Source organism: Palaemon carinicauda, chromosome 16 (assembly GCF_036898095.1).
Source record: "Palaemon carinicauda isolate YSFRI2023 chromosome 16, ASM3689809v2, whole genome shotgun sequence".
In the NCBI taxonomy this organism is placed as follows: Eukaryota; Metazoa; Arthropoda; class Malacostraca; order Decapoda; family Palaemonidae; genus Palaemon; species Palaemon carinicauda.
Window position 1 is genome coordinate 125,375,673 of NC_090740.1, and position 21,295 is coordinate 125,396,967.

At 32.6% G+C, this 21,295-nt stretch overlaps 1 protein-coding gene across 7 annotated transcripts in view; it reads right to left on the reverse strand.

The window, feature by feature from the left end:
* LOC137655857 (sodium/potassium/calcium exchanger Nckx30C-like) overlaps positions 1–21,295 on the reverse strand; it is a 705,766-nt gene that overhangs the window by 230,149 nt on the left and 454,322 nt on the right. For 5 of the 7 annotated variants that reach the window (XM_068390051.1, XM_068390048.1, XM_068390053.1 and 2 more), the window contains one exon: positions 245–268. The exons of the other annotated variants lie outside the window; for them this stretch is intronic. In XM_068390051.1, the coding sequence (XP_068246152.1) occupies positions 245–268 (24 nt within the window). The remainder of the gene's footprint in view (positions 1–244; positions 269–21,295) is intronic. 7 annotated transcript variants of the gene reach the window in all.

Here is a 21,295-nt window from a genome sequence, read left to right on the forward strand (position 1 = left end):
ATAATAATAATAATAATAATAATAATAATAATGTGAAATTAAAATTTAGGTAATCACATTAATAATAATAATAATAATAATAATAATGATGAGTATATTAATAATAGTAATAATAATAATAATAATAATAATAATAATAATAATAATGGTAATAATGATAATAGTAATAACTGTGTAAAAGGAGCACGGTGCAGCCACATGCGTTTTTTTTCTTTTTTTTTTTTGGTACTTTTGCCGAACTCACCAATGTTTGGGCAGCATTTTGATGCTGAAAATAAAGTAGTGTTAGTAATTATAGGAAGACAAAGGTTAGATTCCTGTTATTGGACACTCAAAACATTTCTCAGAGGAAAGATGATGAATTTGAAAATGTCATATCAATGATGATCACACTTACGTTAATGATAACAATAATAATTGTAATAATAATGGAGAGAGAGAGAGAGAGAGAGAGAGAGAGAGAGAGAGAGAGAGAGAGAGAGAGAGAGAGAGAGAGAGAGAGAGAGAGCAGCTAATAGATGAGATGACAGAAAAAAAATTTATAATCCTTCTAAATACTTTTCTTTGAATTATTAGTAATAATTATGATAATAATAGTAATAATAACAGAGAGAGAGAGAGAGAGAGAGAGAGAGAGAGAGAGAGAGAGAGAGAGAGAGAGAGAGAGAGAGAGAGAGAGAAAAGTAGGTGATATGTTGACAGAAACATTTTGTAAACATTCCAAATGTATTTAAGGTATTTAAATAGAATTATTCCTAAAGTCAACAGAAATCCTTCGAAAGATGTTTTGAGTGTCCTTAGATATATATACACACTTATTCAAAGATAAGACACAGAGAACATATAGAATAATAAGACAAGAAAGAATTTGTTTAAAACATACACATTTTCTAGTTCCATTAGGACATTTAAAAGATATCAAGATTTAAGAAGTAAGGAGGCCAGATTTAAGAGAATTTTGAGCTTTGAATACAAATGCTTGAGTAATCTATAAAAAAATTCTGTATATAAAACAGGTTCTTGATTTATTTTGCTGTAGGTAATGAATCATAAAGTAAAGCTAAACAACTTCTCTTAAATGGGGCCTTTATATTTATGTGATACTTAATTAATAAAGGAACAATGGCGTTAGTCACCTTGCCATCTGCTGTCATATTATAGATTTGTGAAGGAAAACATCTAAGGCTTATTGAAAATGTCAAACTAAAAATCACTGTTGTATAACAACTGTATAGTATCTCGTCGTAAGGAGGGTTTGTTTACTAATAATAATATAATAATATGTCTTCTTTCCTTACATGGATAAAGGGATGGGAGTCTAACTCTTAAATGGAAATTATTAGGACTAATTATGGTAATTTCTTGGATCAACTTTGTAATGATTCATCAGAAAGCGTGAAATAGTTGATGTGGGTTTGTGACGTATCCGTTTGTAGAATTCGATGAGGTCGGAGTGGTTATTTGTAACTGTTAAATTTTAATGAAATGGAATCATATGAGAGTTAATCCGGAGTCATTTTCTTTCTGGTTATCTATCTCTCACTCTCAACATCTCCAGAATTTTTTAATGTAGGGGACCTGTATGTGGACCGAATTTCGATAATTACAGTAGATATGTAAAAAAAAAAGATAAATCTTATTGGATTTCATTAAAGAATTGCCAAAAATTAAACAATTTCATAAAAGAATTGCTAAAAAACTAAGCAATTTCATTAAAGAATTGCCAAAAATTAAGCAATTTCTTAAAGGAATTGCCGAAAATGAAGCAATATCATTAGGGACTGGCCAAATTTAAGAAATTTCTTAAAATTATTGCCAAAAATTAAGGAATATCATAAAGTGGCAAAAATTAAGCAATTTCTTAAAATAATTGCCAAAAATTAAGCAATTTCATAAAATAATTACCAAAGATTAAGCAATTTCATAAAAGCATTGCCAAAAAATTAGGCAATTTCATAAAAGCATTACCAAAAATTTAGAAATTTCATAAAGGAATTGCCCAAATTAAGCAATTTCATAAAAGTATTTCCAAAAATTTCAAATTTTTTTATAAAAGAATTGCCAAATTTAAGTAGGTTATGGATAAGAATGATTGCATAAGACTTAGAAAAAAAAAATATAATTTGCTCGTGAAATATTTGTTGACGCCCTTGCGTTTCTCAAAATATAGTTCAAATTGGGTCAGGAACCGTAATGAAACATCTAAGCTATTCTAATAGGAAAATATATGATAAAATTGGAATTATATTATTGCAAAAGAATTAAAAGGTTAAAAAAAATTAAAAACGATCTTTGTATTTCGCTGTAAATATTTTGTAATGGAGATATAAAATACAGTGAAATTTCTTCAAGCACACCAAGTTTAAAAGCTGGTAAAGAATAAAGATTTAAATTAAATTCTTTTCTTATTTGTTTTTCCAAAAGAAATCTAGTAAGTCTGAATTAATACATATTTTTGAAACAGCAGATTACATGGATTGAAATCTTCAGCAGCGTTATTTCTTTCGATATTTCTTTTGTCACGGACTTTGAGAACAGTTAATGTATTAGCATCCCCTTCGTTGAACAGATTACGGGAAACATTAACTTCCGTCGAAGCTCTAAACACAAGTACTTTAACCCATCTAAAATGATGGTTAAAGGTCAAATAATTACCAAATGAATTGCTTCATCATTTAGCCTACTAATGTTACTGGTCTCTGCTTTCTTTAACACAACGAACAAATCTTATAACCTTTTCTTATTTCAAATATCTCTATTTGGTGGAACTCACTCAACTTTCCATTTCCCGAATCTTGCTGTTTGCTCTTATTGCAAAAGAAGTTTTATATCTGTGAAGGAATTTGAATTTTTCAATATCCTTATATTCCTTGTAGTTTACTCCCCTACACTGAGGTAACTAACGGAACAAACACGATATAGAAAATACATGTTTAGAGATGAAACGTCAAAGAAGAGGGAATCAAGTTTGATTCTGAAAGCCATTGATATTACCCTTAGAAAGAGGTAAGATTGTTTGGATCAGGCGAAAAAAGGAAGATGATTTTAAAGCGGTTAACTTTAAAAGAGCCAGTGAATTTTGTTGTATTGTACATAAAATGAATGCATAGTATTGCGTAATGAGTTGGGCATTTGATATGCTCAAGATATTGGAAAATATTGCATATTTCATTATTAAATTAGCTCAAAGAACTCCTTAAGTACCAGGAAATGGCAGTTCATTAATGTCAATTTGAAATAATCTTCAACTCAGCTCGAATTGGATTAATCAGTCAGTATAGTTCTACTTCCGGGAAATGATTATCCTAGATTTGTGAACTAGATGAGATCAAAGTGAAAAGGGAAGCCACACTACAGAGTCAAAAGCCGAGGTTTGACTAATGATTATGATGCTTCGAATTTGAATTAGAGGTAACTGGAAAAGATGACCCTAGCTTGAGCATTACAAAACAAAATATGTTACAGAGTATTTTAATCCCAGTGATTAAGATTATTAACGTTTCAGGACAAATCAATAAAGGGAATTAGTTTTTTAATGAGCTGAGGCTTAGAAGTAACCAGTCTAGATTTAGAGTCGAATTCCTTATTGAACATTACATAACGCGTCAAGTTAGAACAAATGGAAGAAATTGCTGTGTATTTTTCAGCTTCTTTCTATTATTTATACTGCGAATTTCACTAAACTGATATACACGTAACCATAATACTTGTATTTAAGAAGTTGGAATCACAAACAAGGCTAACTATATTCCCCATTAATTTCTATGAGAAGAATCCTATCTACAGCAAATCTTCTCACACGCTGGTAATCAATGTGTAAGGGCTGCATAGAAACTTTGTATATTGTCTAAAGGGGTCTGTAGAGCCTTATTTTACTGTGTGGTGAAACATCTAAAGTTCTAAGTTTCCCATGAGCTACATAACAATTGTATGACAAATTAAGAGACCAACGTAGCTGAGACAACTTGAAATATCCTCAATAAAAAGGGATAATGATGGTATCCTAAGTCATATTATTTCAAGTTTAAGAGGATCAGACGGCATTGGAAACAGTGGAAGGGCAGCATTTTAGCGAAGTCTGGAAGGTTTCGTCCCAGGACGAAATTAGAGCGCGAGCTCACTCCGTGTAGGCAATTGCAAAACCATGACATCTTTACCTACTCAGTAATCCTTGTAACCACTTCCCGGATCACTTAATTTCACATCCATCAAATGGTATTTACTTCACTGCGGCTTGCTTTGTTTGCAATTAAACATAATCACATCTGCTGTACGTGCCATCCACGTGGGTTCGCACTCATTGCCACCAATTGACGGATCCTTTTATATCACGTCCTTCAAATGGTCTTTGCTCTTCTGTGTCCCGCTTTGCTCGCAATTAAACATAATCTCATTGCTCCTCTGTTCTAGAAAGTGGTACATGGATGTGCTGTGCACACCATACGTGTGGGTCACCATTAAAGGTTGGCAATACATGCTTCCAATGAACGAGCTCGCTCTGTGATTGGTTCTAATTTTGTCCTAAGATAAACCCTTCCAGACTTTGCTAATTTGCGATTTGACAGATTTCCTACAAGGAATCCAACGAGGAAATATTTGATTATTTTTGTAGTGCAGATATTGGTTACCAACCGTTCAGATTCAGGAGATGAGTTACTGTTTTCAGAGGATGAAGAAAAATTAATAAATGTATGTTTAAATCCTGTCAAATATTAGAATATTGTTAGATGATATAGATCATAATGGCTAATTTTTTTTTTGAGGAAAACTATTCACTTATAGATATTAATCTGTGAGACAAAAAAGACGATCTGTCACGTTTTAGTGTTAGAAGATATGAAATCACTAGAAATCTTGATATAGTGCTTTGCTGTTCATTGGTGCAGCTCAAGATGGTGTGGATACTTTCCATGTTTTATCTTATATTACTTTATACTACTGATGTGAATATGAAAGGAAAGCTTAAATAATGACTATTTATATGAAATATGAAATGTAAATAATTTATTCTGCTATCTGGGATATTATGTTACCTTAGAGAATAAGCAAGCGTACTTTAACATTGGTCCCAAATGCTATAAAACTTAAATATGACAATGTACATAGTCTGTGGACTATAGAGTCTGCCCTTGCAGAAAAAAAAAATGTATCAAGCGCTCTCTTTTATTTTAATTTTGATATTCCGAAAATTGCTTTTATGCTTATCAATTTTAAGATTACCTTTATTCACAATTTTCCTTTTTCTTGTCGCTTTTCACCAAAAATTGGATACCTTAAATCCTAGTAATTAGGATTTTACTTGTTTTAGTTTTTCACTCAATGCCCTGAGGTTACTCAAGGTACATTTTGGGTCCCTTGTTATTTTAAAACTGTATCTACTGATAAGATGCCATTGGGTGATCTTTCATTTCGCAATGTAATTACAAAATATTTTTCATTTGATGTTGTAACTGATATTTGGTGTCGTTTAGCAGAGCGCGAAATCTTTTTTTTATTCTGAAATTTACCCTTTTTTTCATTTTTTGCTTCATGGAATTTTTTTTATTGATTCTATCATTTAGATTACACTAAGCCTTTTATGTGGGACATTGAGTAATAGTCGGTTAGGTTAGTGTTTAAACATTTACTGGAGATTATTACGTATTTTTTATAATAATCTTTGGATAAAGCATTTACATAAATCACCGACTGATTTACAAAGAAGCTGAATTTGATTGATGTGAGAACAAACTATAGATAAGGTAATATATTAGTAAATGATAAGGTATATTTCAAATGCATTGAATTCATAAATAAACGTATCAACTTTCCTTCCACATTGCATTGATAACAATTGCAACAACAACAGAAAAAGATTAAGAAAAAAATCACTTATAAATTCCAGTTTTGTGATGGGAATTAGTTGTAAAATAATTCGTGTAGTCTTGAAAGTTAATTGTCTTTCTTTCTATGGCTCTATTGTCTGGGAATCATAGGCTTAGAGTACAACTGAAATTCATTATAACTTGTTTCGTACTGGGTTATAAGCTCACTATATTTTGTTTCGTACTAGATTGTAATGCTCACGATATGTTTTTTTCGTATTAGGCTATACGCTCACTATATCTTGTTTCATATTAGGCTATACGCTCACTATATTTTGTTGCGTATTAAGCTAGAAGCGCACTATATTTTGTTTCGCAGTAGGCTTTATGCTCACTATATTTTGTTTCGTGTTAGGCTATACGCTCTATATATCTTGTTTCGTATTAGGCTATGCACTCACTATATCTTGTTTCGCAGTAGGCTTTATGCTCACTATATTTTGTTTCGTGTTAGGATATACGCTTTATATATCTTGTTTCGTATTAGGCTATGTACTCACTATATCTTGTTTTACAGTAGCCTATACGCTCACTATATTTTGTTTCGTATTAGGCTGTATGCTTACTATATCTTGTTTTACAGTAGGCTATACGCTCACTATATTTTGTCTTGTATTGTGCTATATGCTCAATAGCCTATATCCTGTTTCATATTAGGCTATACACTCACTATATTTTGTTTTGTACTAGGCTATACAATCACAATATTTTGTTTTGTACTAGATTATAATGCTCACGATATTTTTTTTCGTATTAGGCTTTACGCTCACTATATTTTGTTTTTTATTAGGCTATACGCTTTTTATATCTTGTTTCGTACTAGATTATAATGCTCATTATATCTTGTTTCGTACTGGGCTATATGCTCTCTATATCTTGTTTTTTACTGGGTTATATCTTCCTTTTTTGTCAGAAGCCAGTTTAAAACCCTAATTTTATCCTGGATTTCTATGTTTATCTAACTCTCCCTTTGCTCCTCAAGTAGTTAATTCTACATCACCAGGTTTTTTTTTTTTTTTTTTTTTTTTTTTATTAATATAGTGTTCTTTATCTTGCAACTATGAGTCTCACTTTGATTCTATATACCTTAGTTTGAACGCAAATATCCACTTTCCGGAAATTTTTCTCTGTATATTTTGTTTTAAAAATCTTGAGAACAATCCCGTTTCCACAACCTTAGGTTTATCCTTGACATATAAAACAGGTACCAGTGTTTAGGCTTTGATTAACTACTGTTTAATTAAAGGCAGTAAACTAAGGTAGCCTGTCTATATTTCTCTTGATATCTCGTATTCTTTAAGTGACATTGCTTTCTGTATAATTATTTTTCTCTCTTGATTGATCTTGCTGTGGCCTGATTGGTAACGTCTCTGCCTGGTGTTTGCCAGTCGGGGGTTTGAGTCCCGCTCAGACTCGTTAGTGCCATTAGTGTCTGCAACCTTACCATCCTTGTGAGCTAAGGTTGGGGGGTTGGGGGAGCCTATAGGTCTATCTGCTGAGTCATCAGCAGCCACTGCTTGGCCCTACCTGGTCCTAGCTTGGGTGGAGAGGAGGCTTGGGCGCTGATCATATAATATATGGTCAGTCTGTAGGGCATTGTCCTGATTGCTAGGGCAATGTCACTGTCCCTTGCCTCTGCCATTCATGAGCGACCTTTAAACCTTTAAACTGTTACCACTATATTGTTGCTGTCAAAGTAGGATTGCCTTCACTACAGCTGCTGCCAGGGCCGCACCAAACATCTCAAGGAAATTGTTTATAATGAGCTATATTTGAACGTCTGAAAGAATCTGGTGAGACTTTCCATCATCGAGTAATAATTATTAGCCTAATGATCTGTTACGTACACCAGTTTTTGTTCTCAGTATTATTGCAACATTTTATTGGTTTTTATATAACCATGTCAAGATGTTGTAAGAGTATGCACACATTATTGTTTACTGTTATCTACACACACACGCACACACATACACTCTTGACTTCTTCGCAGTTTCGTCATGCACTACTGTCTGATATCCACACTTATTTCCTTCCTGTACAGGGAGAGTCCGTAATAATGATACAAAAGACTCAAATGGATATATGCACTATGAAACACTTGTGCAGTCAGTTTTATTTGTATCTGACGAAAAAATCTGTAGACCTAATGCTTAGTTCACAGGCAGTCATCAAACATTCTATTAATAAAGAAAGTTCTTTGACCTATGAGTGAATGAGCTTTATTTCTCCAAATTAAAAACTTAGATTTGCTATTCAGCCATATAAAAGCATTCTACAAAAGAAACTGTCTCTGGTAGCTGGTGTTGACTGTTATTACTATAAATGGTTGAAAGAATCTAGAGTCTTTTCAAATAACATTCAAGAGGACAAACAACCAACATCTTTACTTATTTTCATCACGATATCATTGTTTATGCTGAGGTGAATTTTAAAATCACACAAATTGTCCAGTAAGCAAGTATTATCAAAATCCTTTTAGAACCAAGAAGTATGTATGTTATCCTCTTAATCTTGCTAATCTGACGAAATATTACGTCAACAATAAAGTATATGTTTATTATCTGCAGTCTTGCGTTTTATCACAAATGGATAAAGGTTTTATACTTCGTAAATTGGCAAATGCTTTTATGTTCAAATAGATAATAGATAAGAGTAACTTGATATCATCGAAAGTTATATAGACATTTAGCAAAAACCATCAATGGCAACGTTCCAAAGGATAGTATATCTTATAACACATGTTCACGGATTTTGCCTTTGGTATTTTAGTATATAAAAAAAGTATGCGGATCGAGTAATGGAAGCTAAAGTTGAAATATACTCCTGGAACACAAGAAAGACTAAGAATGCACACTAATTGAGAAGACTAATTAATCAGAGGGGAAACAATGATTAATAGAGATTAACTTAGAAAGCAAAGAAAAGGAAAATTACTCCCCATTTAGGTATTGTTAAAGAGCATTGGAAACAACCTGGTCAAAATTCTAGATGCTTGTGGATGAGAAAATTCTCTGCAAATAGTATTTGAAAAGTGGTCATGGATTTCCATGTATGTATTGTCTATGGAAATGATCAAGAGGTGTAAAAACACACAAATTCCTGATATCTGTTGCATTTCTATTAAATGGTTTAGTCTGAATAGACTCAAATCATAGAAAGATATAAAAGCGTTGAAGTAAAGAAATTAAATTTCTTTTGATATGTCTATTGGGAGTATGGGAGAAATATATTGTGAATGACATTACATGGAAAGTTTTTCATCATTAAATGTGGTACATAAGATTTTCCTTGCGGTATTTGCAATGTAAAGAACAATATTATGGATAATATATTTCCATGTTTGTCAATTTCCTCTTTCTAAGTATGAACATTATTCAAATAACTCGAAGAAATTTGTATAAAAAGATACATTTTGAATTTTCAGACGGCATGATATAAATGTAGGCTTTTGTGAAAATCTCTTAAAAAGAGAATCTTTCCTGTTGATTGGTTTAAGGAGAATCTTTCTTATTGTTTGGTTTAAAGAGAATCTATCTTATTGACTGGTTTAAAAGGCATTCGTATGCGCAATTATAAATGATAGTTTTACTACTGAACAACTGGCTCCTCAACATCCGGATCTCAGCATCAATTATGTTTCTTTAACACTTTTACAATTTTAGGTGTGATTCTCGACAGCTTTTAAGAAACACATTAGGTCTGTGTCTTCTTCAGTTGCACAAAAGATTGGCTTATTGAGAAAGTATTTCAAGATTTTCGGTCATCAATCTATTCTGAATAAGTGTTTTAATTCTTTCATTTTACCTTGTTTGGAGTATTGTTCTCCTATCTGGTCTGTAGCTGCTGATTCTCATCTTAATTCGTTGGACAGGAACTTACGGTCTATTAAATTTCTTATTCCTGATCTAAATATTACTTCTAATAGTCAGGCTGTCTCCATCATGAGGCTCAATAGAACACAGTATTCTAGAGGTTTTATTCCAGCTTTGACCAAGTTGTGAAATGATCTTCCTAATCAGGTAGTTGAATCTGTAGACTTCAAAGGTTCAAACTTGCAGCAAATGTTTTTTATGTTGAAAAGGCTGACATAAGACTTTTTATAGTTTCTATATGAAATATCTATTTTGCTGTTGTTACTGTTTGTGTAAGATATTTTATTTTAATTGTTTATTATTTCTCATATCGTTTATTTATTTCCGTATTTCCTTTCCTTACTGGGCTAGTTTTCCATGTTGGAGCCCTTGGGCATATTATAGCATCATTGTTTTCCAACTAGGTTTGTAGCTTAGCTAGTAATAATAATAATAATAATAATAATAATAATAATAATAATAATAATAATAATAATAGTATTAATGATAATAACAATTATTACTACTATTATTATTATTAACGATCTATGTCTCAGTATTCGTGTCCATGAAATATATTAAAAGATAAAATTCTTATTCTTTTCCAGGTAGCGAAAACTAGGAGAGAGAGAGAGAGAGAGAGAGAGAGAGAGAGAGAGAGAGAGAGAGAGAGAGAGAGAGAGAGAGGGGGGGGGGAGAGAGAGAGAAGGTATGACCGAAGAGAATGTAAAGTTTGTTGCTAAGACCATTTTTACCCTAAGAAATAGCTTTTAAATCTTCCAAAAGGATCACTGTGTGAATGACTATTGATAGTTTTGCTGTGATAGAGTTGAAATGAATCTAGCAAGTACTAATTATTATTATTACTTGCTCAGTGAGGAAAGGAAAAAATAAAAAATAAAATATTTTAAGAATAGCAACAACATTAAAATAAATATTTCCTATATAAACTTTAAATGATTAGATAAGATAAGAAAGCGAAAAGTTAGATAGAATAGCCTGTCCGAGTGTACCCTCAAGTAAGAGAACTCTAACCCAATACAGTGGAAGACCATGGTACAGAGGCTATAGCACTACCCAAGACTAGAGAATACTGGTTTGATTTTGGAGTGTCCATGTCATAGAAGAGCTGCTGACCATGGCTAAAGAGTCTCTTCTACCCTTACCAAGAGGAAAGTAGCCGCTGAACAATTACAGTGCAGTAGTTAACCCCTTGGGTGAAGAAAAATTGTTTGGTAATATCAGTGTTGTCAGGTGTATGAGGGGAGAGGAGAATCTGTAAAGAATATGCCAGACTATTCGGAGTATGTGTAGGCAAAGGGAAAGTGAACCGTAACCAGAAATAAAGATCCAATGTAGTACTGTCTGGCCAGTCAAAACACCAAATAACTCTCTAGTGGTAGTACCTCAACGGTTTCTGGTGCCCTGGCCAACCTACTACCTATAGATACGGCATTGTAGCTCCAACGGCAATTATGAGAAATTGGTGTAAAAAATTTCCTGTTCAAATGAATGTGTTGTGGTGCCCTGGTGGTAGCGTCCTCGCTTGGTGATCGCTCGGTAGTTTCTTTGGTCGCTGTAACCTCACCATCGTTGTGAGCTAAGGATGGGGAGCCTATAGGTCTATCTGGTCAGTCATTAGCAGCCATTGCCTGGTCCTCGTTGCTGGTCCTAGCTTGGGTGGAGAGGGGGCTTGGGCGCGGATCGTATGCAATATGGTCAGTCTCTAGGGCATTGTCTTGCTTGATAGGGTATTGTCACTGCCCCTTGCCTCTGCCTTTCATGAGCGGCCTTTAAATGTAAATGAAAATCCACCGTGTGACCTACACCTAAAGGCTAAGTCCTTAAGTTTCAACAAAATATAAAGGAAAAACTCGGTAACATTTAAGATTCTTGCACAGGAGAAGAAGTCTTCGGGTTTCAGAAAGTATTGAAAAAACTTGAACAAGAAGTACTTCAGAAACTTGATTACTGCCTTATGACAAAGTATTAAAAGACCACTAACGAGAAGTCTGTGGATCAGCTGAATGTAAAAGAAAAATGAAAAAAAACTTGGAAAAAGTTCAAGTCACGATAAAGTAATTAAAGAACTTTAACATATTTACGGTATTTACGTTGTTATTTGATTGTTATCAGTATCATTGTATAGTCAAAGGCAGCAAGGTGTAAACCGGAATGCTCCTCTAGAAAAAAATAAAATGTGCCTTAGCTCCCTGATCAGAGCCATCTATTGACAATGTGCCCAACGAAAATTTACTGGAAACCTCTATGGACATACTACAGTAGTATTGCAGCTATATAGCATCCTGCTTTTCCAACTAGGGTTGTAGCTTAGCATTTGATAATAATAATAATAATAATAATAATAATAATAATAATAATAATAATAATAATAATATAGAGATTAAGCCATTATCAGTAGTATCCTACTGAATGTACTGTTTTTCTATAAAATATGCCATTTGATGAATATGTATCATTATTCAGCAGTTGTGACAAACGTAATTCTTATGAAGCGCTAGAGACTGATAACTAAAACCTCCCTTTCTTGAGTTTATTTTAGTTATCAGAAGAACATTGAAAATGGCAGGAGTTTTTGAGTTTAATCCCAAAATGTAAAGAAGATAAATGAAAGGATTTTTAGAAGTTTACTAAAAGATCTTAAATGCAATGCATTTTTAGATTTGAGTAAAACATTAAATAACTTTTACAAGTCTTTTAATTCGGATGATATTAGAAAAGCTGAGAGAAAGGAGAATTTGTGTTTCAGAAAGTTATTGCAACTTTAGATTTCAGAAAAACCTTAAAGTTGCTTAAACAAAAGGAGTCTCTGGGTGATACACCTTCATAAATGAATGATGATGTCACATTTCACTAAATAATGCAAATATATTTGTTGATAGGTGTCAAGAATTATGAATAGTTAGATACAGTAATGAAGCTCTACGAGATCACTGAAACAATTTTAGTAGATTTATCAGGGTTTAGAAAGATAACAATAGGATTTCTCAAGTGCTGGGCCACAGGGCTTAACCAGAATATAAATCTGCTTTGAGAAATTTTAGGAGCTTCTTTAGGATTTCTCAAGAGTGGAGCCATAGGGCTTAAGTGATATATAAATCTTCTATGAGAAAGTTTGGGAATTCTTTGAGGATTTCATGCGAGTGGAGCCATTGGGTTTAAGCAAAATATAAATATTCTTCGGGGATGTAAATATATAAATCTTCTTTGAGAAAGTTTAGGAGCTTCTTTAAGATTTCATGCGAGTAGAGCCATAGGGTTTAAGCAAAATATAAATCTTCATCGAAGGTGTTTAGGACCTTCTTTAGGATTTCTCAAGAGTGGAGCTGTAGGGTTTAAGCATAATGTAAATCTTCGTTGGGGAAGTTTATGAGCTTCTTTAGGATTTCATGAGAGTGGAGCCATAAGATTTAAGTAAAATACAAATCTTATTTGAGGAACTTTATGACCTTCTTTAAGATTTCTCAATAGTGGAGCCGTATGGTTTAAGCAGAAGATAAACCTTCTTTGAGGAAGTTTAGTAGCTTCTTTAGGATTTCTCAAGAGTGGAGCCATAGGGTTTAAGCAAAATATAAATCTTCCTTGAGAAAGTTTAGGAGCTTCTTTATGATTTTTCAAGAGTTGAGCCATAGAGTTTAATAAGAATACAAATCTTCTTTGGTTAAGTTTAGCAGACCACTGAAACAACTCCAGTAGCTTTATCAGGGTTTTGGAAGATAACAATAGATGTTCTCAAGAGTGGAGCCATAGGTTTTAAGGAAAATATGAATCTTCTTTGAGGAAGTTTAGGCGCTTCTTTAGGATTTCGCAAGAGTGGAGCCACAGGATTTAAGCAGGATATAAATCTTGTTTGAGGAAGTTTAGGAGCTTCTTTATGATTTCTCAAACTTGGAGCCATAGGATTTAAGGAGAATATAAATCTTCTGTGAGTAAATTTAAGACCTTCTTCAAGATTTCTCAAGGGTACAACCACTGGATTTAAGCAGAATGTAAAACTTCTTTGAGGAAATTTAGGAGCTTATTTAGGATTTCTCAGGAGTGGAGCTACGGGGTAAAAGAGCAGAATATAAATCTTCTTTGTAAAAGTTTGGGAGCGTCTTTAAGATTTCTCAAGAGTGGAGCCATAGGGTTTAAGCAAAATATAGGTCTTCTTTGGGGAATTTTATGAGCTTATTTGGGATTTATCAATAGTGGAGCCATAGTATTTAAGAAAAATATATGTTTTTTTTTCTTTTTTGAAGAATTTTAGAAGTTTCTTCAGGAGTTCTATAGGGTCAAGTGGAATATAAATCTTATCTGAGGAAGCTTTTGGGTTTCTTGAAAAGTTTGGACCAAATTTCAATTAGAGATGAATCCTCACGTTTCCCCAGAATTATTAAAGAGGCTTTAATAGTTATACCGAGAAAGGCATAGATAGCCAAAATAACTCGTCACACACAATCACGCAACGTAACACCAGGGAGAGATAAGGGATTGCTATCAAGTAATGACAAGTAACAATAATGTAAAATAAGTTATAATACGGATTTACCTAATATTCCTGACGTAGGGCAGACGCCTGCACGGAATAAGACCCTCCAGAAGTATGGTATCAGATAAATCAATCGATCAAAACAGCGCCCTAAGATATGGTGGCTCATATGAAGGCCTTTGAATAGATAAAACCGAGAAAGGCAATATTTTGGTGGAGTTTGAATTAAAGTTCTATCTGGAATTGGTTTTACGGTTTGCAGAATATTGCAAGAAATTTGAGGAAGTGATGTTTTGGGTTTGTTTGCTTTCAAGCCTGACAAGAGGATTTCACCTCTATTGCAAAGATGCAAAGGTGATTAGCACTTTAAAATGATGTGAAACACAAAGCGATGAAGTTTTCCAAAGTATTGTATTTGGGAAACATTCACCATCTTCCGAGAAGAAGTTGTACAATACAATTGTGAAAACTGGAAAAATAAAAAATTTTTACGCACTTAAAGTAAAATCAAATAAAATAGAAATATTTAATTGTCATATTGGTCAACCACACGAAAAGCTCACATCCAACATATCTAATTAATAAGGTTTTACAAGTAAGTTTAATTAGATGAAATGAAAATATTCGCATAAACTGACGAGAGCTAATTTACTTTTCGTTTGCCATTAACATTCTTATAGTGAAATTGACATGGTGTTGTTGTTTTTTTTTTTTTTTTTTTTTGTAATCTGTGTAGTGAATCATTTCTTACTTATTGAAAATGCATCGTAGATTAGGATCTCTTCACCCTTGTAACTAGAATAATCTTTGACCGATAAGTTTAGTCCAATACTTTAGTTTCCCCTGGATCTTAAGTTTTTCTATTTTAGGTTAATAATAATAATAATAATAATAATAATAATAATAATAATAGAGATATTCTTTGGCAAAGGTCGACCTTCTCTAGATTACGTTAGGAAACCGTGTGATCTTAATGTTTTATTATCATGCGTAAATTTAAGAGCCAACAGTAGGAAATTAGATCGTAATCACCTTTGGGAATTTAGTCGTAAAAGAAAAAGCCTAGAAAATTTATACCTTTTTACCCCCAATATACTGCTATTGTCAGTTTCAGCTTAAACATCACGATTTCCTAAAGAAATTATTCAGAAGTTATTTTTAAAACGTTTATACTTTTCTTTATATTAAAACTTCAAGAAAATGGAAAAATAGAAATAAAAATTCTTATATTGATTTATAACTCAGAAAAAATATATTTGTATCTTATTGGTTACATAGTTCATTATTAGTAATTATTATCAGTAACATCCAAAATAAACATCTGTAAACAAACAATTCTTCTGTACAGTATGGATCAAATCTCAAACTTCATTAATTTCCTCTAGGAAATTTCCTCTAATTATATCTTGTTATCAAAAACGTTATTCTTCTGGAGATTATTTCCTTTTAATCTGGTCAATAATCAATTTTCAAGCTTGGCTGATTTTTTTTAAGTCTCTCTTTTATTGGTTTAAAAGTTTATAGGTCACTCATGAATGGCAGAGACAAGGGACTGTAACAATGGTCTAGCAGGATAATGCCCTAGAGACTGGCCATATATATATATATATATATATATATATATATATATATATATATATATTTATATTTACAGTGTATATATATAATATTTATGTATATACAGTGTATATATATAATATATATGTGTATATATATATATATATATATATGTGTGTGTGTGTGTGTGTGTGTGTGTGTGTGTGTGTGATCAGCAGCCAAGCCTCCTCTCCAACGAAGCTGGAACCAGGGAGGGCTAGACAAGGTTGCTGATAACTCAGCAGGTAAACCTATAGGCTCCCCCAGTCCCATCCTTAACCCACACTAAGGCGAGCTAGAAAACACTACAAGAAACTATCGAGCTTGAACGGGTCTTAAACCCCAGTCCAGCAGATCGCCAGGCAATTACGTATCCAATAGTGTACCACAACCTTTTACTATTAATAGAAAAATTCTTGTTCTTCTTTGTCTACATCTTTTCCCACTTCCATGTGGGGTCGATGTTTCTGGCCAGCTTTCTCCATCTACCTCTGTCCCACACCTCATCACCTGTTAATCCCTTTGATCGAGGGGTGGGGTGGGGGGGGGGGGGAGCCAGCCTCGACTTGATGCCGGTCCCAAGCCCGGGTAAATGGGGGAGGGTTGGCGGCAGGAAAGGCATCCGGCCATGAAAAAATTGGCCAAAACAACGATGGTCAGGGAATATCTATAGAAAAATAAAGCTGCTTACTTATATCATTATGATTTACAAACACACTGGGGGGGGGGGGGGGGGGGGGGCAAGCCAGCCTCGACTTGATGCCGGTCCCAAGCCCGGGTAAATGGGGAGGGTTGGCGGCAGGAAAGGCATCCGGCCATGAAAAAATTAGCCAAAACAACGATGGTCAGGGAATATCTATAGCAAAATAAAGCTCCTTACTTATATCATTATGATTTACAAACACACTGGGGGGGGGGGGGGGGGGGGGGCAAGCCAGCCTCGACTTGATGCCGGTCCCAAGCCCGGGAAAATGGGGAGGGTTGGCGGCAGGAAAGGCATCCGGCCATGAAAAAATTAGCCAAAACAACTATGGTCAGTGAATATTTATAGAAAAATAAAGCTGCTCACTTATATCATAATGATTTACAAACACACTAGCAACGCCATTGCTTGTTGCAAGCATTATCTAAATGTGAAAAATAATCCCATGGTCATATATCCCAATTACACGTGTTTAATGGACACTCAGTTTATTTTATCTTACTCGAATATGTATCTGCCAATGTATGTGTATTGTGCACATAATACACACGTTTATTGTAAATTCTAATTAATTGCCCCTTTTTCATGAAATATTTTATTTACTTCACTTCACGTTTAAATTCTTTTATTTTATATATCCTTTTCTCTAATAGTGTTTATAATTTTTGGCCGATATTAAGTCATCAAGATGTTTATTCAATATTTTATACAATTGCTTAAAGTGGTATTTTTCTATCAAATCTAAGTTTTTCCCCATAATCTATCCCATAATCTATTCGAGATCACTTAACAAAGCTTGTGCATGGCTTACATCAATAAAATCATTTGAATTGATTGCCAATAACCGGAATTGCATGCGGGTTTTCGTGAACGAATCTAAAATTACTCGATAACCTCTTCTAAAGATATTGGAATTTCAGGAATTTCTCTTACAAAAGGAAAATATTCCTGTAAAATAAAAGGAAGAACAACAGAATTCCTCATTATTTAAATTATTTATTTATTTACTTATTGATATGGATGGCACCAAGATGAATTTAATTTTAAAGTAAATAACTTTTAGAAACTTTGTTTATTATATTTTGGAAATACTCAATTTTATTATCATTTGAATTTTAAAGTAAACAACATTATTAAGAAACTTTGTTCATGATACTGATAATTTGTTTGATTAGAGCACGTATACTTCGATCATCAAAAATCTTTGTTCGAGTTGCATATGTCCAATAGAGTCTTCAGTCATTACTGAAGAACATTTAGCTCAATTAATTTCTAGTATGCTTTAACAAAACTCTAAGATTTCCGATAAAAAATTCTTACCGACCAGAATATCCTTAATTTTGAGACTTGCACCATATTCTTAAAAACCCAAAGAGTGCATCAAAGTCCAAACATTATAGAAGTCTACAGTATTATGGAAATGAGGAAAATGGGGCGGAAATCATGAAATAATTCTACAGTGAAGCACCTATCACATGAGATTTAGTTTTCACGACTCTCTGAGCAATGTTTTGTGTATATTAACAGTTAAGGATTTCCATCCAAAGTCCGAACGTTATAGAAGTCTATAATATTAAAAAATGGGTGGGAAATCATGTAATATTTTACTGTGGAACACCTATCACCTGAAATATAGTTCCATGACTATCTAAGCAACGTGTTGTTTATATTAATAGTTAAGGATTTCCATCCAAAGTCCGACCGTTATAGAAGTTCAGTATTAGGAAAATGGGTGGAAAATCATGTAATATTTTAACTGTGGAACACCTATCACCTGAAATATAGTTTCCATGACTCTCTAAGTAACGGTTTGTGTATATTAACAGTTAAGGACTTAGCTCCAAAGTCCGAACGTTATAGAAGTCTACAGTATTAAAAAATAGGTGGGAAATCATGTAATAATTTTACTGTGAAGCACCTATCATATGAAATATAGTTTTCATGACTCTGTAATGTTTTGTGGATATTAACAGTTAAGGATTTCCATCCAAAGTCCGAACGTTATAGAAGTCTGCAGTATTATGAAAATGGGTGGGAAATAATGTAATAGTTTTACTTTGAAACACCTATCATATGAAATATAGTTTTCATGACTCTGATTAATGTTTTGTGTATATTAACAGTTAAGGATTTGCATCCAAAGTCCGAACTTTATAGAAGTCTACTGTATAGTATTAAAAAATGGGTGGGAAATTATGTAATATTTTTACTGTGGAACACCTATCATATGAAATATAGTTTCCATGACTCTCTAAGCAACGTTTTGTATATATTACCAGTGAAGGATTTCGTTATTAAGATTTAGGAATCAGTCACTAAAAGCGCTAATTGATTGATTGATTGATTTAAGGTTTTCTGGCATCCTGTAAAAACTCCATCCTCTTGACAGTCGCAGGATTGACATTTGCTGTTAATTTAGGAAGTAAGTCATGTTCTTCAAACGTCTTCTCGAGCATTGGTGATCGAATTATCCAACGCCTTAGAATTAGAATTATTTATTTATTAATTTCCTTATTTCTTTTACTCACTGGGCTATTTTTCCCTGTTGGAGCCCTTGGGCATATAGCATCTTGCTTTTTCAATTAGCGTTGTAGCTTAGGTAGTAATAATAATAGTAATAATAATTGAAAAGGAACTAAAATTCCTTGTTGTAGGGTAATTCTTCATCTACGTAAACTGATCACATAAGGGTTTTTTTTTTTTTTTTTTTTATAGGGTCATTCTAGTCCAGGAGTTCTTCATTGAAGTAATTTCTATCTAAGATAATAGTAATGTAAATAATCATAATAATGATAACAATAATAACAATAACAAGAATGAAAATAATCATAACAATAATAATAACAATAATAATAATAATGGTAGTAACAACAATAATAATAACAATAATAATAGACTCAAATATAACAACACAGATAAAAAGATAATAATAATAATAATGATAATAATAATAATAAAAGCAGCTATAGCAAGGAGAGAGGATAGCAAAAATTATAGTCTTGGGAATAAAATTCACTACTACTGGAATGATTGTCCAGGTTATCTCTCATGTCAGAACCCTTAAATTTAAATCTAATTCAACAAAGTACTTTTTTGTTTTAACTACTTTAAATGTCAATGTCTGTATTGTAATAGATCTTTTATTATATATATATATTATATATATATATATATATATATATATATATATATACAGTATATATATGTATACATATATATATATGTATATATATATATATATGTATACATGTATATATACATATATATATGTATATGTAGTATACATGTATATATACATATATATATGTATATGTATACATATATATATATATATATATATATATATATATATATATATATATATATATCTGAGGATGCACTAGTCACGCTAAGAGTTCTTATCCTTCTTCATTATTTGCAGTGTTAAAAGCAAGCGAGCTATCAAATTCAAAAAGATTATGTTTAGAATAAAAGAACACACAGGATGCAAAAATTCTGTAATCACATATCAGAAAAAAAGACTGAATTAAAAAAAAAGCTTCACTTAACCACACTATAGATATCTCTTGTCGGGGTTCATCTGTCTCAAATAACAAATTGCAAGCGGTATTGGCATCAAAAAGGAATATACAAAAAAAAAAACCTAAAAGAAAAAATGAACACACAGTAAAAAGAATGGGCCAAAAAAACGGCATGCAAAAAAAAATCTCATCTAGAGGTAATCTAAAATCTTTCACCAAGAGTAGGTTTGATGATAGAATAGGAGAAGCAAGATATAATAGATATAATGATAATAATAGGAGTAAGGATAATAACTAGAATAAAGCCAGTCGAACGCGAATAATTCACTCCCACCACTGTGTGTACCCTGCACAAATACTCCAATTGGAGCAAAAATCTGTTTCATCAAAAAGGAATCTCTATTTAAGTGTTGATTCAACATCCGTTAGTAAAAGTGTTAAGTAGATTTCATGGTTATCAGAGTATGTTAGTATAGGTAAATATTTCTTTCTTTCTCTCTTTTTTTTTAGCTTTTATGTAATTTACATTCGAGGCAATTAGTGCAGAAGAGTCATTATGTAGAGGAAATTCAGAGATAGCTCGCCCTATTTTTTTCTGGCGTAGAGAGAGAGAGAGAGAGAGAGAGAGAGAGAGAGAGAGAGAGAGAGAGAGAGAGAGAGAGAGAGAGAGGGGGGGAGGCAGGCGTGCTGTGATATCGACTGGCTAAAACAAATATTATCAACAGAGCCTCTTCTATTTCGACAGGCTCCCTACATGCTTACGGACCGGTGGTTTTTATTATTCACATGGGAGTGATCAGTTGCTAAATGGTTCGTTCGTGACTTGCATGCATGCTAATGGAGTTACCGGGTCTAAGAAATCTGAATGCAGTTGGTTTTCTAGTGATGTACTATACAATTTTTTTTTTTTTTTTTTTTTTTTTTTTTTTTTTTGGTGCACTGTAGATAGATTCCAGGTAATCAGGTGCCTTGAGGTTGTGGTAACTATCAGATATTCTCTAAAGAATTTCATTCATTTGTAAAATGACGTCGTTAAGAGAGCTACCTACGGTTCGTTTCTATGCTAATAAGACCTTAGAATTAATGATTATTTATTTATATATAGACATATTTGTATGAATTTACACTCATATACATACATACATACATACATATATATATATATATATATATATGTGTGTGTGTGTATTTATGTATATATATACTGTATACATATATATATGTATATATATATATATATATATATATATATATATATATGTAATATA